Below are 26,908 nucleotides of genomic sequence, written 5' to 3'. Positions count from 1 at the left end.
CTCTTCCTGTAATGTTTTGCCGAGGATGTTTTGAAGAGATGGTTTTCTAGCTGCAAATTCTTTTAACTTTTGTTTATCGTGGAAGGTTTTAATTTCATCTTCCATCCTGAAGCTTAATTTCGCTGGATACACAATTCTTGGTTGGAACCCATTTTCTTTCAGTGTTTGAAATATGTTATTCCAGGATCTTCTAGCTTTCAGAATCTGTGTTGAAATATCAGCTGTTATCCTGATTGGCTTACCCCTAAATGTAATCTGCTTCCTTTCTCTTGTAGCTTTTAAAATTCTCTCCTTATTCTGTATGTTGGGCATCTTCATTATAATGTGTCTAGGTGTGGATCTCTTATGATTTTGCACATTCGGCGTCCTGTAGGCTTCTAGGATTTGGGATTCTGTCTCATTCTTCAAGTCTGGGAAGTTTTCTTGTATTATTTCATTGAATAGATTGCTCATTCCTTTGGTTTGGAGTTCTATACCTTCCTGTATCCCAATAACTCTTAAGTTTGGTCTCTTAATGTTATCCCATATTTCTTGGATGTTCTGCTCATGGTTTCTTAACAGTCTTGCTGAGCTGTCTATGTTCTTTTCAAGTTGAAATACTTTGTCTTCATTGTCTGATGTTCTATCTTCTGAGTGTTCTACTCTGCTGGTAGTATTCTTAATTGAGTTTTTAAGTTGGTTTATTGCTTCCTGCATTTCTAGGATTTCTGTTTGTTTGTTTTTTATAACCTCTATCTCCCTGTATAGTTGATCCTTTGCTTCCTGGATTTGTTTGTGTAATTCATTGTCGAAGTGATCTTTCATTGTCTGATTTTGCTGTCTAATGTCTTCCTTGAGACTCCAGATCATCTGAAGCATATATCTCCTGAATTCTTTATCTGACATTCCATCTGCTGCAGCTGTTACCTCTTCTAAAGTTGAGTTGACCTGCATTGCTTGTGGCCCTTTCTTTCCTTGTCTTTTCATACTGCTTGCGTTTCTTTCTGCTTGATGAAACTGTTGTGTTTTTGAAATGTTTTTTTCCCCTATATATTTATATTGCTCTTGTATAGTTGAAAAGTCTCCCTTGCAGGGTCGGGCGGCAGTCTGCCTACCTTGCAGGCGCGGGCGGCGGCTCTGCTCTGCCCCTCCTCCAATTGGTGTGAGGTGTCTACCACGCCCGCAGACACCTGGGCCTGTTCTGCTGGTCAGTCACAGGTCTGCCTACCTTGCAGGCATGGGCGGCGGCTCTGCTCTGCCCTTACTCCAATTGGGGTGACGTGTCTACCATGCCAGCAGGTCACTGGGCCTGTTTCGGGTGCGGGCGGCGGCTCTGCTCTGCCCCTACTCCAATTGGGGTGACGAGTATACCACGCCGGCAGGCCGCTGGGCCTGATCCGCCGGTCTGTCACAGGTCTGCCTACCTTGCAGGCGCGGGCGGCGGCTCTGCCCTGCCCCTCCTACCACACCCGTGTACCACTGGGTCGCAGGTCTGCCCACCCTGCGGGCGCGGGTGGCAGCTCCGCTCCGCCCCCTCTCCAATTGGGGTCACGTGACCACCACGCCGGCGAGCCGCTGGGCCTGCTCCGGGCGTGGGAGGCGGCCCGGCTCCTCCCCTCTGGCTCGAAGACAAAGCGAGAGAGACTCGGGTGTCTGTGACTCACCCTCCCTACCAGGAGACCAACTGTTTCTGTCGCCCCTGGTATTGATGAAGTTCTCTCCTCTGCCGTTTTCTGATGACATCAGATCTCTGCCATGTTGGTATCCTATGCGAATGGCAGCATTTCGTTCCCTTTGCCGGGTAACCAAAGCAACGGATGAGTCCTGACCGGCCCTCACAGGCCCCGTCTCAGTCCTGTTGCCGCTGCCCACGAAGGCTCGGTTGGTATTTACCTCCACAGTACTCAGCAGGACCCGGACCGAGAAGCAGTTTCCGCGGGCTCCTTAGCCCTGGGCCAGAGCAGTTCCGGGAGCCGGAACTCGGCCGCTCCGTGCTCGGTGTATGCTCTGATAAGAGCAGGCTCCAAGAAGCAGTTTCCACGGGTTATTTAGCACTGAGCCTGAGTAATCTGTCTGCAAGCCGCAGGCGAATGGCAGCCTGAAATTACCTGTTCTATGGCTGAATGAGCTGCAGTCAGTCAAAAACAGGGATGGTGACGTCAGCTCTCCAAGATGGTGGCCGCTGGCCTCCTCTGTGGTCTGACCAGTGTGGAGAACCGAATTGGACCTCTTCCTTCCCCCGTCTTGAACCCAGAATTCAGCACTGAGTACAGTGCTTGCACGGCTGGCAGAAACTGCAGTGCTGTATCCCTGCGTCGCTATCTCCTCATTTCCCAGCACACGCTGCAGACTCTAGCCGCGGGGCGATTTGCTGAATAAGCAGTGTTACCCTCCGTGCAACAAATCTCTCGCGTTTGAGTCCCCGTAGCCAATCCTCGTGCGATGGAAATCCTTCCTCCAGGTCCCGGAGCACCCCACTATTGCTGGAAATTCCTAACAAGATAGCCTTTAGCCGTCCTGACTCGTCATTTTCCCACTCAGTGACACGGCACACGGGGGCAATGCACTCCCCTCGCCGCCATCTTGATCTTCCAAGAGTTATCTATGTTCTTGAGGTTACGGATGCAAGAGTTTGACAAAGGTTTATAGAATACGTTACTTGACTCTATGGTATTAAAAGTAAAGAATATTGTGTGTTTTATGTAAATTGTATGGTGCTCATCTTTTATATCAGTAACATTTTATTTCAGTTTTCATTTATTTATGTATTTATTTTTTGTGTTGCCAGGGATCAAAGTCAGGGCCTCATGCATGCTATGTAAGCACTCTTACCACTGCCCAATGTATCTGTAACATTTTGTTGTTGTTGTTTTTAGTACTGGGTATTGAACCCAGGAGTACTTTACCACTAAACCATAGTTCTAGTCCTTTTTTATTTTGAAATAGGGTCTCACAAAGTTGCTGCAAGTTTTGCTAAGTTGCTGAGATTAGCTTTCATCTCCTGCTACCCAACTATCAGTAACATTTTCAAAAAGTTAAACATTTACTGTCACATCACTGGCTATATCCCACCCTAAGCTAAGTGCTCTGTTAAATGTTCCCAGAATTTGTTCTTGGTAATACTTGCTACAGTAATAATTAGTTACTTAAGTTGTTTAATGTTTGTCTTCCCTGGGAGACCCCCACACATGAAGGGATTATGTCTATTCACTTGTGGTATTTCCAAAAATTAACCCAAACAAACAAAGGAATAAATACATAATGATTAATTTCTCCTCTGTATCCTGACTTCTCTTACATTGATCCAGTAAGGGAGGCTTCCTATTTTGTGACTTTCATCAAAAATCATCTTCAGGCTGGGGCTGTGGTTCTATGGAGAACCCTTGTCTCTCATGAGGCCTGGTTTCAATTCTCAGCACCACATATAAAAAAAGGAATAAAATAAAGGTCCAACAACAACTAAATATATATATATATATTTTAAATCATTGTCTTGTTCTCTGCACTCAGGTCAACAGAAGAGGTGAATCCATTTACCTCCATAATCGAGCCAACTGGGTGACTGTAGGCATCTGTTCTTCCAGTTCCACCCAGAAGACTCCCAATGTGATGCTGCTAGCACATCTGACACCTGCTGCTAAAAAACGTTCAGAATCCCTGTTTGAAAGTCTCCTGACATCCCCTTCTACAGGGAAGCTGGTGCTTACAAGGTGAGTTACAAAGAGAAGAGGTTAAGAATCTCTTAGAAAATATGCATGAGCCCTGTGGAAATGGAACCGCTGATGACAATTGCTCCAAAGAAGCATCTCACTTGCATTGCCTAATGCAAATGACGTAAAACTGTTCTCAAAGTCAAGGAACATGGTTTATGACAAAGTCAAACAGGCAGTTAATTTAAAAATAAATAAACCTGGGGCTGAGGTTGTGGCTCAGCGGTAGAGCGCTTGCCTTGCATGTGCAAGGCCCTGGGTTCAATCCTCAGCACCACATACAAATAAATAAAATAAGTGCATTGTATCCAACTACAACTAAAAAATAAATATTTTTTTAAAAATAAAATAAATAAACCTAAGTAACAAAAACTGATGACTCATAATAAATAATCTCCCAAGAACACGCCTCCTCTCCACGCAACGTCCTGGCTGCCATCAGAATTAGCTCTGGTCTTGTCTCGGTCAGTCACTTGCTCTACAATGTTGAGCAAATCACTTAATTTCTCTGAGACACAGCTCTTTTAGAGTTAATTAAAATGCATATTTTCTCATGATAAATAGGTGGCATTCTCATTTTTTAGTATATCAGAGTTCTAGACACATGATTAGGATGAGATGACTCTGAGGAGTCCTCCTTCAGAACTATCTGGGACAAAAGTCCTTTTCCTGAGTCTCACTCTTCAAGCTGACACAAAATATAAAAGGAAAGGCTGTTTTATAGGTCTCCAACCAGGTCTCCAGATAATGTTACATTTGCATTCATTTTCAGGTTTCTCCCTCTGCAGTTTGTTACTCTTTCTGTGCATGATGCTAAGAACTTGCGCCTCAGATTAAAGCTGGTGAGTGGCCGAGCCTACTACTTACAGCTCTGTGCTCCTCCATATAAACAGGAAGCCTTATTTTCTCAGTGGATGGACCTCATCTCCCTCTTGAATCATGAGAAAATCAAAGTTCTCAAAGCATCAGAGGTCTCAAGCTTTTCAGAAATCACAAACAGCACAGATATCACAGGCTCCGTGGACATCATGGACATTACAGAGTTTTCAACTATACAGAACCCACATCCATACACATGGACCAAAGGCATTCATGTCATGGACAGCATAGATTTCTCGGAACTTGAAGATGTCACCGACGTCACAGATGTGACAGATGTTCCAGAAAATGAGGTCCCAGAGGTTCCAGATGTAAATATCGTCACAGAAATCACAGAAGTTGTAGAGGCCACAGAAGACACACATAGCTCTGATGCCTCAAACTTCTCAGGAGTCACTGTGGTGTTTGAAAATGATGACATAATAAGAGCCAAACAAGAGGAAAAGGTATGTGACATGGAAGACTTTGATTCTTTAATAATCAAGCACTAGAGCAATAAACAAGGTCACAGTTCTCAGTCAGGTGACATTAATTATCACCTGTGGAGCTGTCTGTGAGTGACCTAAGTTTAAAAATGAGATCTGATCCCTGAGACCTGGTGTAAAGGGGTTGTTTGATATCTCTTGAAATAGGCAGCAACCATCCTTACTGTCAAACTTAACCTAGTGCCTGAAAGCTATGGTGTAATGGAAAGAAATGAGGAGTAGTCAGAAAACCTGGGTTAGATTCTTAACCTGCTGCATTTTAGTTGTGTGACTTTGAATAGCTCACTGGACCTACGTGATCCTCCGTTTCTTCACCTCCAAAATGAGGACATTAATAAAAGTAAGACTGTTTTAAATTTTAAATATATAGAGAAGTGCCCAGTAACTTGAAGAAAGAGATGAAACTTCACTAGGCAAAGTCCAGGAAGTGGAAAAACAAAGCCATATTCAGGTTAATTCAAATAAGATGGAGCATAATATGTGTGGAGAATATTAGCATATAGGATTGGAAAGTTGCTTGTAAACCTTGAATGCCAAATCAAGAAGTGGAGACTTCATTCTGAGAAAACCTTAGCAACTTAGGGCTGTGTAAGGGAATGAAGGAGTTGTTTTGTTTTTTGTTTGTTTTAAAGATTAATCTGATGGCAGGATGCATAATAGGTGAAGAGATCAGTCTGAAGAAAACTGCTAAAATTTCTCCACTAGGCTCACAATAGAAATAGATCAAAGGATGAGGACAGAAGTTTCACAGAAGAAGTTGAGCATAAATAATACTAGAAAAAAAATTAAATTTCTCTTTTCTGGTATTTTACAATCTATAGCCGTTATGCTGTGCAATAGAATATCAGAACTTGTTCTTCCTATTGACCAGCGACTCCTATTTCTCCATGCACAGAGCTCCTACAAAAAATATTTAACCCATGTAATTGTTAATTAAAAGAACAGACACAGGGGCTGAGACCTGTGGCTCAGCGGTAGCACACTTGCCTTGCATGTGTGAGGCACTGGGTTAGATTCTCAGCACCACATATAAATAAATAAAGGTCTATCAACAACTAAAAAAATAAAAAATAAAAAAAAGAACAGACACAGAACTGGACTCAGGGACACATGCTTGTAATTCCAGCTGTTTTGGAGGCAGAGGCAGGCAGAGGATCTCAAGTTTGAGACCAGTCTGGGCAACTTAGTGAGATCCCATCTCAAAAAAAAAGCTGTACGTGTACTTAAGATAGAGTGCCTGACATGTTCAAGGCCCTGGGTTCAATCTGCACTGCAAAAAAGTTAAAAATTAAAAGAATAAACACTATCAATATTAGCAAAAGTGTAGTCAACTGGGAATTTGTAGAGATTTATAGTATAAATGAGAATTGGGTCAGTTTTCTTGAAATAATTCTGAGTCAAGAACCTTAAAAATATTTGTACCCTTTGACAGAAATGAAGATTTAATTACAAAGATGTTAGTTATAGGCTGTGAGTGCATCTCAGTGGTAGAACATACTTAGCACTCACAAGGTTCTGGTTGCGCACGCACACGCACACACACACATTAATCATATCTTATACTTCCCATGCTTATAATAATGAAAGCACGGAAGTAACCTAAATATCTACTAGGAATAGCTAAACAAATTTTATGAAGAGCAGATGTCATATTTATCTTATTCAGGAGCTACCATAGTGCCTGATAATATCATAGGCACTGAGTAAAACTTTGTTAAATGAATTACTATTTTGTAGTTATTAAAATTATTTAAGTATGTTTCTTAACCTGGAAAAGTGTATATGATATAAATTTGAGTGAAAAATGAATAATATGTTCTCTGGGATGTAAAAATACATTTACACACACACATACAAAGAAATATATATATATATATATATATATATATATATATATATATATATATATATATATATATATATATATTGTGAATAGCAGTTAATCTTTAGATTGTAGGACTATGGGCCACTTATGTCTTGTTTATACTGTTTTGGATTCTCTGTTTCCTATAATAAAGATAAATTATTTTTAATTATGAAAAAAATCAAGTGTTTTTACACAATTATTAATGACAGGAGGAAAATGCTTATAGTAATGAAATGTTAGGTGAAAAAATGTAGGCAGCAACTTCAAAACAATGTCAAAGCAGATATAATAAAAATAAATAAATTAACAAAGAGATGGGAATTAACTGTGCCAGAGGAATGGCTTTTTTTGGACAGTGGCTTCATGCAAGGAATAATTTCTACCTTTCACTTTATTCCTTAGAGGATTTTCCAAGTATTCTATAATATAAATAGCTTTAATTTTCAGGGAAAAAAGGAAAGTGTTATCTTTTAAAATAAGATTATCACACTATTTTTAATACCTTTATTTTTATTTATTAATTTTTTTAGGTAGTGCTGAGCACTCTACCACTGAGCCACAACCCCAGATCCAGATTACTACATTATTTTTAAGGAAATATAATAGAGGTAATGGACCAGGTAGGGGCAATGGGAGGAAGACGGTACAGATGTGAGGAATGTTAACACAAACTTTGGGGTTCACCAGCCTGAATGAGAGATTCTGCTGTGATCAGTAAGTGACTAAGAAGTGGCACAGTAACAGATTCCAGGAAATTAGAAGAATGGGGAGAGATTTTAGGGTATTAGATTTTAGGTACAGGCTTTTAATCTTTTGAAAAACAAAGACTAGTATTATTATGAACTCCAAGCCTCTATCATATCTTTGTTGCTCATAGACTAGGAGACTAACATTTTCAGAAAACATTCCTTGCCCCCACAATTCGCAGACAAGAAATGCTGTAATTATAAGTGCTACTTGTTTTATGTGAGGTGACACTGGTGCACATCACAAAATGAGGCTGCAGTGGGGCAGGCCATAGTTCCCACACTGCCTGCCTCCAACACCTGTGCACACTCAGTAAATGTGAATGAAATGATTACTGTACTAGATACTGCTCCATAAATAATCTATTTCTATATCACACTCTTCTATTACCTGACTTGCTATTGCTTTGTCATTTTCAAAGGAAAAAGTGGAAAGCACTATGAAGCCTGGATGTCTACGAGATACAAAAAGTAAGAGTGAATTCAAAGAATCCTCAAAACGTGTCACCATCTCAGACATAACACTTACTTTCCAAGGTGAAAGGTGTTTTCATACTACTTTGAGTGCAGCAAGAAGTGAGGCAAACATATCAAAAGAAATGAGTGACAAAACCTCTGAAGAAAAGACAACTGATTTAAAAAACACAGCTCTCAAGGCAGTAGACTCCAGGTATGTGGCAAGAAAATGCTGTGGGGGTTTCTAAGATGTAAAGCAATGTAAATAGGTGTGTGCTTTAAAGTCCTTATAATTGAGCCATTTGTCTCTGAAGATTCTCAGAGACAGATACAGTGTAATTGCCCAATGATATAGTCAACTCTTAACTACCCACAACCTTGATTCAACCTTGGATAATTTTTATTTTTAAACCAGCTTCTTACACCATTCAGTTAGTATTATGGCTATTGGCCTATTGTCCATTTTGTGTTTACAAAATATAAGAGAATCACAGTGTTCACATTTTGAAGCCAGGACGTTGAGTTCTGGAGGGCTTGTGTGGGTATGTTTTCTTATATCTTTATACTTCTCTATATCTTCTTCTCTACATAGCCTCTATATATTTCTTATATTTATCTAATGAGTGACATTTGCACTAATGAAAATTCAAAAAACTATTTTCATAATTTCAATAGCTTTATTGCAAACTTGAATGCAAACAAACAAACAAAACAAAATTAGCCTGGGCCACAAAGCAAGACCCCTATTAGTAAGAATAAAATGAGGAATGTAAAAAAAAATATACACACACACACACACACACACACACATATATAAACAGGGGAAAACAGAAAAAATTGACATTAAAAATTAATTAACCAGAAAATTTTAAAATAATTTGAAGTGCTAAAAAGATTGGTTGATTCTTCAAAAAGAGCAACAAAACAAAACTGGATAAAACTGGCAAATCATTGGGTTGGCTATTTTGTTTTTAAAGTAAAATTGAAAAATGTAAAAGATGTTATATCAAGAAGAATGGTAAAACATTATTGAGAAAGGTCAAATACAGTTTTGTTTCAATAACTTGAAAATGCTAAATAAGGTTAAAAATGTAAAAGAAAAAAGCAAAATTAATGCAACCAGAAATTGAAAACTGAAGAAATAGAAAAAAATTATCAAAAAGCTGTCATTTAAGTAAGACAGTTTTGACTTTTCCAGAACAGTTTTTTTTCTCTAAGACTTGTTTCTATTTTATGTACTGTTTTGTTTTAATATAGAAATATAGAAAAAATATTCTGTTTTGTTTTCACAATTTCATGAAGCAAATAATCTATTTGGATTATAAAGCCAGGCAAAGACAACCCAAAAAAAGAAAATTCTAGTTTAGTCTACAATAAATACTAAATTCTTAGAATCTCAACAGGCAAAACACAACAAGCTTATTGTAAAATTAAGGAAATTATTAATATTAATCATATAAATACAAAAGAATAGAAAAGTTATGATAGTTTAAACACATGTAACAAATTTATATATATTTTGTTTATTTGTGTTTTGCAGGATTAAAAACCAAACCTAGGGGCACTCTACCACTGAGCTACATCTCTAGTTCTTTTTGTTTTTTATTTTGAAACAGGGTCTCACTCAGTTGCCCAGGCTGACGTTGAATTTGCAATCCTCCTGCCTCCGCTTCCTGAGTAGTTGATAGTAGGGTGTACATCATTACACCTGCCTCTCAATTTTTTTTAAATTAATAAACATAAAGAATACTGAAAAAAGAATGCATTTTTTAATAGCAACAGCAACAAAAATCAAGTGTGGTAATAAGATAACTGATTTTAAAAACATAAGACTTACATGGTAGAAATAAAGTACAACTTGAAAAAAGAAAAGAGGCTTTCCTTATGGGTCAGTAAGTTTAATAAAACAGCAAAGTTGAGAAGATATCCTCAACTGATTTATGTATTTAATATAAAACCAATGAACATCTCAATAGGATATTTCAAGGAAATTTTAAAATTATTAAAAAACTGGGCATGGTGGTACTTGCCTATAATCCTAGCAACTCAGGAGGCAAAGAGAGGAGGATCTCAAGTTCAAGTCCAGACTCAGCCATTCAGTGAGACCTAGCAACTTAGTGAGACCTTGTCTCAAAAAAGAAAAAAACAAAAAAATAAAAAAGGCTAGGGATATAGCCTTATATATAAGTGGTTAAGCACCCCTGAGATAAAACTCCAGTACCAAAACAAAATAATTAAAAATATATGGAAAAGATAGGGGTATGAGTCTCAAAGAAACAGTTGGGATGGAAAGTGTCTTCAGGAGCCAAGTACAGTGGCACATACCTGTACGCTCAGTGACTCAGGAGCATCTCAAATTCAAAGCCAGCCTCAGCAATTTAGCCTGGACCTAAGCAACTTAGGAAGACAAGTTGTCTCAAAATAAAAAGTAAAAAGGGCTAGGGATGTGACTCAGTGGTAAAAGCCCTTCTGAGTTAAATCCCCAGAACCAAAAACTAAAAAGAAAAGAAAATGTTTTCAGGGCACTGGGTCCCATAACATCTTAAGGCATGTCATAATTAAGGCTGTCAGAATTCTAAGACAGGGGCCAGAGGTGCAGCTCAGTGGATACAGCACATGGTTAGAATGCTCAAAGCTCTGGGTTCAATCCCCGGCACCCTATTAAAAATAATTACCAGTACAAAGTTTAGAATATAGAAATAAGGATACAAAAATAGATTTGAATCGATGAGATCAGACAATATACAAAAAGAAAAATGTTAGCCAAAGATTTACACTGTACAACCAAAAAATTTCAGATGAGAAAAGAGTAAATAAATAATTAAAATAAGCTGGAAAAAATGCAATATTATCATTGCCTTTGTTACAGAGGAAAGTTCATTTCTTGTCCACAGAAGCAATAAAAATAATTTTCAATGGCCAAGTTGGAGTCATTCCCCATATTTATTAAATTCCTCCTATGTGCTAGGCACTGGAGATAGACTATAAAAATAATCATGCCCCTGTCTCCTGAAATGTTTTATTCTACTAGGGAGATCATAAACAAATAAGATATATATGCCAACTGGAATGCACTGTGATTAAAAACTTAGAAAAAAGAGTGATTTGAGAAAAGCAGAGGGATATTTTACACAGGTAGTCATGGGCATGCTCTCTGAGGAAGGGACTTTTGAGCAGAAAGCTGAGGAAATGGGAGCTCTGGGGGAATTGAGTTCCAAGCTGCATAACAAGTATAAGTATCAGCCAAATAAACAATTTTAAATAAATGCATAACAACAGAATGGAAAAAGAATTGATTATCTTTATACTTAAATGCTTGATAGGAATTTGTAAACTATCCAATTAACAAATGGTTTAAGAACAGGAATAGAAAATACACCAGGCTGGGTACAATGGCGCACACCTGTAATCCCAGCAACTTGGGAGACTGAGACAGGAGAATCTTGAGTTCAAAGCCAGCCTCAGCAAGCAAGGTGCTTAACAGCTCAGTGAGACCCTGTCTCTAAATAAAACACAAAATAGGGCGGGGGATGTGGCTTACTGGCCAAGTGCCCTTGAGTTCAATCCCTAGTACCAAAAAAAAAAAAAAAAGGAGGGGCTGGGGTTGTGGCTTAGTAGTAAAGCGCTTGCCCGGCATGTGTGAGGCACTGGGTTCAATCCTCAGCATCATATAAAAATAAATAAATAATGGTATAAATAAAAATAAATAAATAAATAATAAATAAATAAATAATGTGTCCATCTATAACCAAAATAAAAATTTAAAAAAAGAAAGAAAGAAAATACCAGAAGACAAATTCTTGAAGAGTCATCAACTTCATTAATAGTAAAGAAATACAATACAAGTAAAGCAGTTACCAGTTGGCATTTTACTAGCTGTCCATAACATTTATGATGTCACCGTAAATAGTGGAGGGCTTTCTACAGAGTGACTTGGAAACTCAATGCTACAAATGGTTATACCCTTGACTTACAGAAATACATGTTAAAGAAATAAGTCAAAGGAGAAAGTAACTTATTTGAACATAGTGGTTTTTAAAAAAACTTTTTTTAGTTGTAGATGGGCACAATACCCTTATTTTATTTATTCACCTTTATGCAGTGCTAGGCAAGTGCTCTACCACTGAGCCACAACCCCAGTCCTGAACATAGTGTTTTATAGTTTAAGCCTGTAAGTCATCCAAATGACCAATAGTGGAAGAATGGCTAACCAGGATTTAGTGAAACAGCAGATTCTCATTAGGAAAAGCAATAGAATTTCAATGAAAAAGGGCTACATAATTAATAGGACTTATAAGCTGGAAAAATAAAATTCCAAAAATGTATATACAATGATATTTATTTCTACTATGGGATGGGAAGAAACCACAGTTTGAGCATAGCTGATGATTGAGGAATTGATATTTATTGTAGCTATTGATAGATGTTTCTATTAAAGTTTTATTATGTAATTGATTACATATACAGTTTAAAAAGAAGATTGATGCCTTAATTAGGAGAAATTTAACACAGCAACTAAAGGATGAGCTTTGCAGTTAGATCTCTATGTTCAAATCTTGACTCCTCTCTTACTAACTCTGTGATCTTAGCAAGTTATTTAACTTCTTTAGGTTTTAGATTTCTCATTTGTAAAATGGGAATGTCAACCATATAGAACTACCTTAGGAATTAAAACACATGTCAGGCTCATGGTAATTGCTTTAAATTTATATATATTTGATTTAAATTTATATATATAAATTCTATATATAAAAGTTCTATATATGTAAATTCTATATATGTATATAAAAATTCTCTCTATATATAAATTCTCTCTATATATGTATATATAAATTATATATATATGTATAAATTCTATATATGTATATATATAAATTCTATATATGTGTGTATATATATAAATTCTATATATATATAAATATATATATTATATATACACATATGAATGTGTATATATATATATATATATTATGAATAGAGGAAGGAGAGAGAGAGAGGAAGGGAAGAAGAAAGGAAAGAAGGTAGGTAGGTTAAGAAGGAAGGCAGGAGGGAAGGAAGGTTGGTTGGTTCAAATTCTAGATTAGACTTAGCAAAAAAACTAATGTAGATTTGACTCACATTGAATAGAGTACAAAAAAATGGTTCTACATTATGCAGTACCTCTAAAATAATTTTTCTATTATACTACCCAATAAACTGAACCTAGGGAAGAAATTAAAGGGCACAAAACTCATTAATTATTTTTAATGCAGCAAAAAAATTGAGGTGATAGGAGAATGTTAATTTAGTAAGTGAAAATGTCGTTATTCTAATATATGATAAAGTCTACCAGAGGGCTAAATTTAAAAAGTAGATTTAAAATAAAAATTAGTTTAAACACAAAGGAACAAAAATTATTATGGAGTAAAGTAACAGCAGACACGCGGTCAGTTAAAAATAACAAAAACAAAGCCAGGCACAGTGGTACACACCTATAAGCCCAACTACTCAAGAGGCTGAAGCAGGAAGATCACAAGTTCAAGGCCAGTCTTGGCAATTTAGCAAGACTCTGTCTCAAAATAAAAATAAAAATTTAGAGATTAGGTCAGTGGTAAAGCACCCCTTGTTTCAGTCCCTAGTACCACAAAAAATAAATAAAATAAAAATAAGTACATATCATGGGTTTGATACCAATAAACAACAGACCTGAACCAGGCAAGGTGTCACAAACCGTAATCCCAGCTACTTGTGAGACTAAGGTAGGAGGATTAAAAATTCCAGGCCACCTGCAATTTAGCAAGACTTTGTCTCAAGATTTAAATAAATAAATAAAAATTTTAAAGGACTGGATCCCGTAGCTTAGTGGTAGAGTACTTGACTACGATGTGCAAGGCCCTAAATTAAATCCCTAGTACTAAAAAAACAAATAACAGGGCTGGTCTCTATAGGTTATGGAATCTGTCCCTGGAAATATCTCAGAAATGAACATTAAGTCGTTTGTCCTGGATAGACTTTAGACATTCTCCTTTGAGGTATCTAGATCCTTTTGTGTTTCTAATTACTATATAATTTTAATCACTGGGAATATCTACTGCTTAAACAAATGATAGAATGTAAGCTTAAAGTTAAATCTAAGTGTATTCTGGAGGATTCCTTAAAAAGGAGTGTGGTGGTATGGAAATAGTAGGGTTATAAAAAGTAGAGTGACAGAAGTATATAAAGGAGCTGGGATATATTAGATGATCACTATTGTCACTAATAATTCATTTACATTCATGTAGATTAAAGAAAGTAAGCTATTCTGTCAAAAAATAGCTACCTTAAAATATCTTAATTGATTAAGGATTAATTACTCAAAACTGGTTTTCTTTTTAATCTTTCCTAGCAAAGTTGTAGGGGGTCAAGGGAAGCAAAGGAACATGAATGATCCTTAGGAGAGCCACAGACCTTGAAATCAGAGTAATGTTTATGTTGTATCCTTAACACATTTCCCCTAACTCTAGAGCCTCTAGGTCCAAGTGTCAAGACATCCAATGTGTTGGATCCTGATTATCTGCTCGGGTGAAACATCATTTAATATCTAGTGTTCTCATGCCAGTGTTCTCGAAGTGTGGCTGCTAGACCAGCGACAGCAATAACAGGAGTGTCTAGGAACTTGTTAAGAGATTTAAATTCTCAGGCCTATCTTATTCAATCATAAAATCTGAGGAAGGGACATAGCATTCTGTGTTTTAATTGATCTCCAAGTGATTCTAATGCGTGCCCAAGTTTGGGAGAACATTCAATGCCTGATTGAGGAGCCAGTACTATGTACAAAGTGGGGTTGAGCCAGGATACTCTCTCTCCTATAGGCTCAGAGTCAAAATAAGGATTTCCCTTTAAGGCCATAAAAAGAACCCTCAAACTCAAAGGAGTCTTTTTCAGGAATCTTTCCTATATGACTAGGAGCTAATATATAGGTATAGATAGATAAATATATATATATATATATATATATAAACAAACAACAGAACATGACTGTATATGTATGTGTCTCAAGTGAGAATTGCTGTTATCACCCACCCTACTTCCTATTGGAGGCACAGAGTAACTAAAATAGATACAAATTTCACCCAGAACACTGACCTATTATTTCTTGATGGTAACCACTGAATTATTTCACTGAAACAAAACAATGACCAGAAGGAGTACTGGAAAGTCTAATGTGTTACAGAGAAAGAAAGACCAAGATTTAAAAAAAAAAAAAAAGGAAAGAAAGGAGGATAACAAAGGGAGAGAAAGAGAGAGAAGCTATCAGAAATAGAGAGGGGAGACAGAATTGTTAGATGCAGAGGGACATAAAAATGTGCCACTCAGTGGGGAATATTCCTTTGACTACTATGCAGAAATACAGGTTTAATAGAAAAGCCTATGATTTATTTTAAAACGGGGGATAGGAGCAAGATAAAATCAATTCATCCAACTTAGCAATTTCCCTTAAATAATTATTGATCAAGTCAAATCATTCTGATGTGCTCCTGTTTTATTTTGTTCTCATATCTTAAATACAGTGTCCCCAGCTATTGTCTAATACTTAAGAAACATACCATGGGGGGCTGGGGATGTGGCTCAAGCGGTAGCGCGCTCACCTGACATGCATGTGGCCCGGGTTCGATCCTCAGCACCACATACAAACAAAGATGTTGTGTCTGCCGAAACACTAAAAAATAAATATTAAAATTCTCTCTCTCTCTCTCTCTCTCTCTCTCTCTCTCTGTCTCTTTAAAAAAATAAAAAAGAAACACACCATGAATCAAAATATTATAAGGTTAACTACTTAAATCATTTCAGCTTCCTCCTTGCCCTTTTGCACATAATGAATTCCTTAAAACCATTAGATTAATATTTGATGCCTTTTAAAAAACATTTAAGGAATTGACAAACTTTACTTTTTATTACAGTTTTAGATTTACAGACTAATTGGGCAGATGGGAGATAGAGTTCCATCTCACTGCCACCTCCTCTCCTCACCCCCACAGTTTCTCCTATATATCTTATATATGATATACTGATATGTTATTATTAACTATACTCTATAGTTTACAATAAGGTTCATGCTTTGTGTTGTACAGTTCAGTGAATTTTGACAAATGCATAATAGGTAACCAGTATTATATCTTTGCAGAGAATAATTTATTATCTAAAAAGCCTTCCTCATCATTAAGCTAACTTTTAACTGCTCTTTAAAATATTTAAAATTACGAAGATAACACATTTTTAGGATAAAAAATGTTCTGAAGGTGCTAAGTTTTTTAGTTTCATGTTATGATAACTATTAGAAATGATAAAATAAACCCCTATACAAATGAAAAAATTATAGAAGTTTAAAGATATAAAGGATCTTGGGCTAGGGGCATAGCTCAGTGGTAGAGCGCTTGCCTAGCTAGTGTGAAGCACAGGGTTCAATTCTCAGCACCACATATACATAAATAAATAAAGATCCATTAACAACCAAAAGAATATTTTTAAAAAGATATAAAGGAACTTACTATTTAACTTATCTTAAATTCTTCAAGGCTTCATCCCTGGGCTTCCAGTGCCATTAATCTACTGACTTCACTGGGGAGAAATAAACAGATGAAGAAAAACAAAATAAAACAAAAACAAATTTTCACTCTAAGTAACCCTGTTAAGTTCAATGTAATCAATCATGAATTCTTTTTTATTGCCTATTTGTATTAGGAACATAATGACTAGCTGGAGTCTAATTTAAGAATGTTAATTATGAATGAAAGATAAAAAAGATGGAGACTTAAACTTTTCAATACTGTCAGTTTAGGTCTTTTAGAAATGAAGTATTTACTCTATGAAGAATGTATATTCCTTCTTATGCCTTGACAATAGTGCTACCATGACTGTTAATAATAGAATAATAGCAGGCTTTATTTTAACTTGTACCTATTTATTAAAGATATACTTAATTTATATCTTCAGTCTCTTAAAAACTTTTATTATCAGTCTCATTCAAATCAACAGATCAATTTTGGTACAGGCCATATGAATTCTTATTTACTAACTCTTCAGAAAATTACTACTATATTTTTTTCCACATTTTTTATTGGCGCATTAGAGTTGTACAGATTGATGGGACTTGTTACATATTCATGCATGCACACAATATAACAATATAATTTGGCCAATACCACTCCCCAACACTTCTTCCCTCCCTCCCTTCCTCCCAGCCCTGATCCCTTTCCTCTACTGATCTCCTGTTTTTAATTTTTTAGTACAAAGTTGGAGTTCTTTATTCACATAGAGTAAGGCACAGGCATTTTGAACTTTTTTTATTTTTTGAACTTTTTTTTTATATTTTAGTACAAAGTTGGGATTCTTTATTCACATAGAGTAAGGCATAGGCCAAGTGGGAGAGCTGTGCAGTCTCTGTGCCAACAAGTTTCAAATGTAAAGTCCTTCAGCTTCTGAAAGAAGCTCTTCCCATCTCAGGAAAAACACGTTTTGTTGAGAATAAAAATCAGGCAACTGGCCACAGCAAGGATGTGTGGTCACCAGTCAGTCCTTCTGAAAATGCTTAGTGAGAGTGGCCAGCAACTCCCGCTTCTTCACCCCCCCCCCTTCAGCCTGTACACCTGTAGGCCTCTTTCTCATGGGCACAGTGAGTTCCACAGCATGACCATTCATTTCCTCTTCATATACCTCTACTTTGAGCCTTTTGCTTCCAGAACCTCCATCATCTTGGTTTCACTTACTAACTTTGCCCTCAGGATTGTAATTTGGTGGGGTAGACAAGTTCCTTTAAACTTATCTACCAGAGAGCCCAGTCTTTTATTCATTGCTTCAACCTTGGGCAATGTCAGATCTATTGCTTGTTTAGGCTCCATCAGATCCAAAGCTAAGGCCTCCAGATTTCTAAAGTGGTACTGCAGCACTGGATTCTCAAAGCTATGACTTCTGTATTTGAAGCACAGCTTTTTAACAATAGCTTTCATTTTGGCTATCTGTTCAGGGTTGGCCATGACTTTTTTAGTAAGAGGCAGTTTCCATTTATCCCAGCATAGGGGTAGGAAGCTTGGAGGGGTCACCGGAATTTTCTGGTTATCCAGCTCTTCTTCCTGTGGCACCAAAGCCACAAAATAAAGAAGGATGTTCTTGTGGAATGAGTATCTGCATACTGCTTTGACTGCTTTCTCCAGACACTTGGTGAGTAGAGCACTAAACAGGGTTGAGCTCCCGTTTACCATGGTCTCTCAGGGTAAAGGAACCCTCAGGTTAATGGTGCTTCTTCAGCATGAGCAAGGGCTTAAAGTCAAGGAAAATAAAACCTGGTTCATCAAACTGCTTCAGCTCCTCCATTTCCTCTTTCTCTAGTATAATCTGAAAACTCCCATAGATCTGAAGTATCTTTTGCCTGTATTTACATCAAATGTTGAGTCTTAGTTTTTCTGGTTCATTTGTTTCCCTGGAGGTCATTGGAAAAGTCTTGCCTGTTGGCAGCAGGTCCACCTTGGCCCCTGGAGCCCTACCTCCACTAGTTTGTTCTGCATGCCAGTGTGGCCAGCTCACAAGGCCATGGCGAACTTGCGGTTTTTCTGTTCCTGCTTGTCCGTCTGAGACATATGTATCCCACGGGAATGCCTTGACCTTTTCTGGTCTGATGGACTTATTGTTAAGGGAGGTTTCGGTACCTGACAATAATAGATGTTGAAACTAAATTTCTCCCCCCTCCCTCCTGCTTTTGGGTAGTTTTCCACTTCTGCTGCTTGGGGTATAAAAAAAGGTGTGTTAGCAATAAAGGGTATTGACTCCTGGATGAAGAACCTTGGTGTCCTGTGTGTCTTTTAACCTCGCCATCCCTCGCCGGACTCGGCTCCCTTGGCCGGACGCGGAAATTGGAGGTTCCCACCGAGATCCGGAAAGCAGGGGTAAGCGGACGGGGCTCACCTTCTAAGAAGGAAGGGGGAGGATTGGTTTAAAGATATTTTAAAGAGACAGGGTACGTACCATGGGTAACTCAACAGCGAAGGTTCGTCTGGCCAACGAACTGAAAGAGCTGTTAAATACACAAGGAACAGGAATAAAAACTAAGACTGCAACCGAATTCGTTGAAATTATTGCCCAGGCTTGTCCTTGGTTTCTGACAGGAGGATTTCTTAATAATAGTGACTGGGACCTGGTGAGGCATGACCTTCAGAAATTATTGAGGGACCGGGGCTCGGACAGTGTCCCAGTTGCCACCTTTTCCTTATGGAGGATGGTAAAGGATGCTTTATTAACAGATAAAGTAAAGATCAAGGATCAGCTTGCTGAATGTGAACAGGCCCTTAATCAGGTGCAGGAGGAGCAAATGGCAGAATCCTTAAAGGATGAGGGTCCTCTTGAGGACTCGGGCTCGGGGGGGTAGGAAACGCCTCCAGATTTCTAAGCCCAAAAATGATCCTGAGGACCTCAGTTCTCTCTCTGAGGAAGAGGAGGGATTAGAAAGGGAGATAGAGGAATTAGAACATCGCCTTAAAAGGGCAAATGTGAGGGTGCCTAGGGCCCCCTCAATTGCCGCACCTCCTCCCTATAATCCTGATTGGAATGAGGATGCCCCTACTAGACGGGCGGGGGTCCACTGGGGTTCTAGAGCGGCTCAGGTTTTTCCAATGATTGAAAACACCGATGCTGATGGACAGCTGGCCAGAGCCCATGTCCCCCTAGCCTTCAAGGACATAAAACAGCTTAAGGAGGCGGTCATTAATTATGGACCTCATGCCCCTTTCACATTGACCCTCTTCGAGTCCTTCTCAGCCAGTCAACTAATACCTAATGATTGGCAGCAACTTTGCAGGGCTGTGTTATCTGGAGGGGATTTCTTATTGTGGAAAAGTGAATATCATGAAAGGTGCCGCGAGCTGGCTCAGATTAACCTGAATGCGGGCCATCAACGGTGAAATGCTGAAATGTTGACAGGAACTGGGCAGTATGCCACCATAGGCCAACAAATTAATTACTACCCAGGTGTTTATGCTCAAATAGCCTCAGCTGCAGTCCATGCCTGGAAAGCCCTGCCCGTTTCTAAGACTGAAGCAAAAATTTCCAAGATCTCTCAAGGGCCCTCTGAACCTTATTCGGACTTTATAGCCCACCTAATGCAGGCGGCTAGAAAAATATTCCCTAATCTGGAACAGGCTATGCCACTTATTAGACAACTGGCATATGAAAACGCTAACACTTACTGCCAAAATGCTATTAAGTCCTCCCGGGCCAAAAGTATAGATGACATGATTCGAGCATGCAAAGATATAGATGGGCCTCATATTACTGGTCAGGTTTTGGCTGCTGCCCTTAAGACTGGAATGCAAAAATCTGATAACAGGGGAACCCGCTCTAAGGGGTGTTTTAAGTGTGGGAAAGAGGGACATATAAGGAGAAACTGCCCGGAAAGGAGCGAGGGTGCTGGCAGAGGGATGCCTGGAATTTGTCCTCGATGTCATAAAGGAAATCATTGGAGTAGTGAGTGCAGGTCAAAATTTGACATCCAGGGTAACCCAATACCGGGCCCCGGAAGCCAAAGTGTACGGGGCAGTGCAGGGACAGAACAGTGCCCCAGGGAGTGGGCATCTCCGCCGCCTCCCACTGACCAACCCCTTTCTATCTGGGAACTCCCCAGGGGAACACCAGGAAGCGCAGGACTGGACCTCAGTTCCACCTCCCGAGCGGTATTAACTCCCCAAATGGGACCCCGGACGCTGCCTACTGGGGTTTTTGGACCCCTGCCAGAGGGGACGGTGGGACTAGTGTTGGGACGAGGTAGCGCAACTCAGTGGGGCTTGAAGATTCTTACGGGGGTTGTTGATGCTGATTATCAGGGAGAAATAAAAATAGTAGTAGAAGCTACCCAAGGAATTGTTATTCTTCCCCCTGGGGAGCGTATAGCTCAATTGCTGCTGCTACCCTTAGCTTCCATTCCTGGGCACGCCCTCCGTGGGTTCCGGGGCGACGGCAGCTTTGGCTCCACTGGAACTCCCCAGGCCTTTTGGGTAGCTCATTTGGATTCGCGTCCCAACCTGACCATTGAGATACAGGACAAGGCTTTCAAGGGAATACTAGATACGGGGGCGGATATCTCTGTCATTTCTGAAAAACAATGGCCACCTGCCTGGCCCCTCCAGAGTCCCTCGGCCATATTACAGGGGATAGGACAGACCCGACCAAAAAGAAGTGCTTCCTTTTTAAAATGGAGAGATGGCGAAGGACATAGTGGCCATTTCCAGCCTTATGTGGTGACTGGACTCCCCACGAATCTTTGGGGGAGGGACTTGCTTCATCAAATGGGGGCTATTCTCACTACCCAGACTTTAAAAGAAAATAATAACTTTGTTAATGATTCAATGCTAGACATGGGATGGATCCCTGGAAGGGGACTAGGAAAGAGACATGGGGGCAGAATATCACCTGTGGATCCAGCGGAACAGGTTACCCGGCGGGGAAGAGACCGGAGAGGACTGGGAAATTTATCCTAGGGGCCACTGAAGTGCGGCCACCTCCACTGTCCATTACTTGGTTATCAGATGACCCTGTGTGGGTAGAACAGTGGCCCCTAACTAAGGACAAATTACAGGCCGCTTCCCTATTAGTTCAAGACCAGCTTAAGTTAGGACACGTGGTGCCCTCTACCTCCCCTTGGAATACCCCTATTTTTGTTATACAAAAGGGGTCTGGGAAGTGGAGTCTTCTTCAGGACCTACGGGCTATTAATAAAACTATGCAACCCATGGGACCCTTACAGCCAGGGCTACCCTTTCCTACTGCGATCCCAAAGGATTGGCATCTTATTGTCATAGATTTAAAAGATTGTTTCTTCTCTATCCCCTTAGACCCACGAGACCGAAAGCGTTTCGCTTTCTCCTTGCCTTCCACAAACTTTAGGGAACCTTACCAACGGTATGAATGGACCGTCCTACCTCAAGGGATGACTAATAGTCCTACAATGTGCCAATATTTTGTAGCTGAGGTTTTGCGACCCTTTCGACAGCAGTTCCCACAGCTCTACCTCATTCATTATATGGATGACATCTTACTGGCAGGGCCCAAGAAAAAAAGGCTTCTTCAATCTTATGAAGTCCTCCAATCCCTTCTAAAAGGGGCAGGGCTGGTCATAGCACCCGAAAAGGTGCAGTTTCAACACCCTTACAATTACTTGGGATACATCATTAATATCATAGGAATCTTTCCCCAGAGACCCCAGTTCCAGATAAATCAGCTCAAAACTTTACATCAGTGGCAGACATTCCTCGGAGAAATACAGTGGCTGCGCCCGTCCTTTCATATTCCAACTGGAGAGCTCAAACCCCTGTATGACCTCTTGCGAGGAGATCCTTCTCCTACGTCGTGTAGAGTACCTACACCAGAAGCCTTACGAGCACTGAGGCTAATAGAAGAGGCTCTGCAGGACATGCAGATTACACAGATAGATTATTCTCTGCCCTTGTCATTTATAGTTCTACCTTCTAAAATTACTCCCACAGGAGTGTTCTGGCAAACGGGTCCCATTTATTGGGTCCACTTGCCGGCTTCTAACCCCCGGGTATTGACTCCCTTTTATGAGCTAGTTATTAACTTAATTTGGAAGGCTAAATATTTGGGTGATGCATTGTTTGGAAAAACCTTTGACATACTTATTCAACCTTACACTCAAGATATGATACACAAGTTACAACAAGAACATGACCTTTGGTGTCTTTTCCTGTGCAGCTTCAAGGGTCAGATTGATAATCACTTCCCTAAACATAGACTTTTGGAGAGCTTTAAAAGGTGTCCCATTATCTTCCCAAAGATTATGAAAAGGGAACCTATTCCAAAGGCCCAAACTGTATATACAGATGGGGCCAAAAATGGATTTGCCGTCGTTTTTGATGGATCTCAAATTCTCCGACAACCTGTGTCAGGTCAGTCGGCCCAAAAGGCGGAAGTTGAAGCTTTAATCATAGCTCTCAAAGTCTATAGTTCTATTCCTCTTAATGTATATACTGACAGCTTGTATGTAGCCAATCTGGCTCTAGTCATAGAAACAGCATCATATATTGGAAAGCAATCCACCATCACAGAACAACTACAGGTAGTACAGCTTCTCATTTGGGCTAGACGAGATCCTCTATACATTGGCCACATCCGAAGCCATTCAGGGCTCCCTGGACCTTTGTCAGAGGGCAACGCAAAAGCAGACGCTGCTACTCATGCTGTTGGCCTTTCCTGTGTGACAACCGAATATGATAAGGCCTTACAATTCCATAACAAATTTCATTTAAATGCACAGTCTTTACGCTTCCACACAGGATGTTCACGAGACCAGGCTTTACAAATTGTCTCATTATGTCCAACCTGTGCACCATTTATTCATTCTCCTTCCCTTGGGGTTAATCCAAGAGGACTACAACCTAATGATGTCTGGCAAACTGATGTTACACACTTCCCTAGCTTTGGTAAGCTCTCCTTTATACATGTTTCCACTGACACATATTCTGGCTTCATTTTTGCCACCTTACATACTGGAGAGAAGGCTAAGGACGTAATCAGTCATCTTCTAAAAGCCTTTTCCTCCATGGGCACCCCACGATGCCTCAAAACCGATAATGGTCCCGCATATGTAAGCCAGGCGGTTCAATGGTTTTGCACCCAATGGGAAATTAATCATAAGACTGGAATCCCTTATAATCCACAGGGACAAGCTATAGTGGAACGAGCCCATCAACACTTAAAAACTTATTTGCAAAAACAAAAGGCGGGGAGATATACCGGAATTGTCAGGGACCACAAGCACTTCTAAGCATAACCTTATTTACTTTAAATTTTTTACTCACTGACACTGGAGGGCGCATGGCTGCACAACGCCACTTTTCCCCTCCCACTGTACAAGATGCTCAAATAAGGTGGAAAGATTTATCCACCGGAAAGTGGCAACCCCCGGCTCCACTCTTAGCTAGAGTGAGGGGAGCTGTATGTGTTTTTCCCCCAGGAACTGAGAAGCCCATTTGGATCCCGGAGCGCTGCACCAGACCAGTGAATGAAAATTCAAGACAAAATGAAGTTCCCAAGATGGCTGATCCTGCCGCTGTTGTTCTCACCCCTTCAAGTGAGTGCCGAGACACACCTCATGAGCTGGACCCCGCTTGTGGCATTCCTTCTGGACAGGTTTGCTGAAGGAGGGCTTGACCCCCCACCTGGGAATATTCATGAATATCTTTTTGGAGCCCCTTGTGAGTGTAAGGGAGGGCCCCGGCACTCGGCCCCCTCTGGTTATATCCAGAGCATTGATTGTGGGACTAAAGTAGCCTATATGGCGGCTGAACTCAATGAAAACATCGAAAGATTTAAGCAACCAAAATGGGTATGTGTTAATAAGCCCGGACTTGTTGTCCCTAATCCAACCGAGACTCTTGGAAGCTGTCCCGCCACTTGTCGTTACACCCCGGCAATGCACATATCTTGTTATACATCAGACTCAATTTGTGTTAATAATCAAGGAAAACAGTATTTTGAGGCCATCCTAACTAACACCCGTGGAGAATGGGGGACCACTTATAATTATATTCCTTTTCTTGGTGACCGGGGAGGGGAAGGCATCATGACTCGGTTAACGGAGGCGGGATGTGAGGGCGTCGTGGGTAAACCTTCCTGCTGGCCCATGCAGGCCCCCATCGGAGTCTCTGATGGAGGGGGACCCACTGATGCTATCAAACACCTTCAGGTGATTAAGCTTTTAAAGCCGGAGATCCCTAAGCCTACATACCACCCCTTGATATTGCCCAAATCCCAGCTTCCTGATTTAGATGCCAATACATTAGATATCCTAGAAACTACCTTTTCTTTACTTAACAGTTCTAACCCTACCCTTGCTGGTGATTGCTGGCTCTGCATGACGACAGGTGCAGTCATGCCATTGGCGGTTCCCATCAATTATACCATTGATGATGACAACACATGTCAATCTGGGCTACCCTTTAAGGTGCAGCCTTTAGGTGGTTTTATGTCATGCCTTCTGGGCATGATGCAAAATAATACCTATGATGTTGATGTTGGAGTCTCTTCCTTTGGGAACTGCTCATTAGTAAAGAATTACTCCTCACCTACTGCGCCCATTTGTCCCCCTAATGGTACAGTCTTTATGTGTGGTGGAAATTTAGCTTTTCCCAGGCTCCCAGAAAATTGGACTGGTGGTTGCGTTCTGGCATTACTACTTCCTGATATCACGATTATCTCAGGAGATGAACCCCTACCCATTCCTAGCCTAGACATCTTAGTTAGAAGACACAAGAGAGCTGTTCAGGCCTTACCACTCCTTGTTGGCCTTGGAATAACCGCTGCTGTGGGTACAGGCACGGCGGGATTGGGTATGGCTATACATTCTTACCGCCGCCTATCTCAACAGCTTATAGATGATGTGCAAACCCTGTCGGGAACCATTAAAGACTTACAAGACCAGATAGACTCTCTAGCAGAAGTAGTTCTTCAGAATAGGCGGGGTTTAGACTTGCTTACTGCCATTCAAGGGGGAATTTGTTTAGCCCTTGGGGAGAGGTGCTGTTTTTATGCTAACAAATCTGGCATAGTTCGCACAAAAATTAAACAACTCCAAGAAGACCTAGAAAAAAGGAGGAGGGAATTATTTGAGAACCCTCTCTGGACTGGACTTAATGGATTTTTGCCTTATCTTCTTCCCTTATTGGGACCATTGTTAGGCCTCCTTCTAGTAGTGGCAATAGGACCCTGCATTGTAAATAAGATAGTACAATTCATTAAGGATCAAATTAATATCTTAGCCTCTAAGCCAATACAGGTTCACTATCAACGCTTGAAGATGGATGATCGCCTCTCTGAGATATACTTCAGACCGATCCGAAGATGAGTGTCCTCCTTAAAAGAAGAACTCCTGCCATATCTTTTCTCTATGCATACCTCTCCCTCTTGCCTTCCTGTACTAGGATCTTTGCTGTCTAATCTCTCGGTCCAATCACATCTGCCATTCGGTGGTGACGGTCGTGGGTCCTGTAGGTGGAGACGGTTAAGCGTTTACCGCAATAATGTCTTGATAGGTCATAACACCTTGAGCTGATCTTGTAGTTCCCAGTGACAGGCAACTTTAACGCTTGCTGTGCGACCTAAGCCAGGGAATCGGGGCCTTCCCAGAGACGGGTAAGCATTGCAAGGGCTGTGAACGACCTAAGACAGGGGCTACTTGATTCCCACTGGCATGCAAAAAACAAAAGAGGGGGACTTGTTGGCAGCAGGTCCACCTTGGCCCCTGGAGCCCTACCTCCACTAGTTTGTTCTGCATGCCAGTGTGGCCAGCTCACAAGGCCATGGCGAACTTGCGGTTTTTCTGTTCCTGCTTGTCCGTCTGAGACATATGTATCCCACGGGAATGCCTTGACTTTTTCTGGTCTGATGGACTTATTGTTAAGGGAGGTTTCGGTACCTGACAATAATAGATGTTGAAACTAAATTTCTCCCCCCTCCCTCCTGCTTTTGGGTAGTTTTCCACTTCTGCTGCTTGGGGTATAAAAAAAGGTGTGTTAGCAATAAAGGGTATTGACTCCTGGATGAAGAACCTTGGTGTCCTGTGTGTCTTTTAACCTCGCCGTCCCTCGCCGGACTCGGCTCCCTTGGCCAGACGCGGCACTTGCCAGCCTTCTGGACCAAGTTATAAATGCCTACAGAGAGCGCTATACCATTGTTGAACTTAAAGTTGAATCTGGACAGTACTCGCTTCCTGGGCTCCTTGAGGCAAACCTTCCTCAATAGGTGTTCCAGCTTACTTGATTCCTCAAA

General features: G+C 40.2%; 2 protein-coding genes across 2 annotated transcripts in view; both read left to right on the top strand.

Moving 5' to 3' along the window:
* Positions 1 to 26,908, top strand: part of Garin2 (golgi associated RAB2 interactor family member 2) — a 44,747-nt gene that overhangs the window by 7,468 nt on the left and 10,371 nt on the right. Inside the window, exons 2-4 of the mRNA XM_046461830.2 lie at positions 3,490 to 3,689; positions 4,462 to 5,014; positions 8,089 to 8,336. Of these exons, the coding sequence (XP_046317786.1) occupies positions 3,490 to 3,689; positions 4,462 to 5,014; positions 8,089 to 8,336 (1,001 nt within the window). The remainder of the gene's footprint in view (positions 1 to 3,489; positions 3,690 to 4,461; positions 5,015 to 8,088; positions 8,337 to 26,908) is intronic.
* On the top strand, positions 18,207 to 26,678 carry LOC131424817 (syncytin-1-like). Its single transcript, XM_058584559.1, has 2 exons — positions 18,207 to 19,020; positions 24,096 to 26,678. Exon 2 carries the CDS (start codon positions 24,144 to 24,146, stop codon positions 25,983 to 25,985), a length of 1,842 nt encoding a protein of 613 aa, XP_058440542.1. The 5' UTR covers positions 18,207 to 19,020; positions 24,096 to 24,143; the 3' UTR covers positions 25,986 to 26,678.

This window comes from Marmota monax, unplaced genomic scaffold (assembly GCF_021218885.2).
Source record: "Marmota monax isolate L192 unplaced genomic scaffold, Marmota_monax_Labrador192_F-V1.1 WCK01_AAM20220418_F8-fsc00001, whole genome shotgun sequence".
Classification (NCBI taxonomy): Eukaryota; Metazoa; Chordata; class Mammalia; order Rodentia; family Sciuridae; genus Marmota; species Marmota monax.
This window is presented reverse-complemented; position numbering and strand designations above follow the sequence as displayed.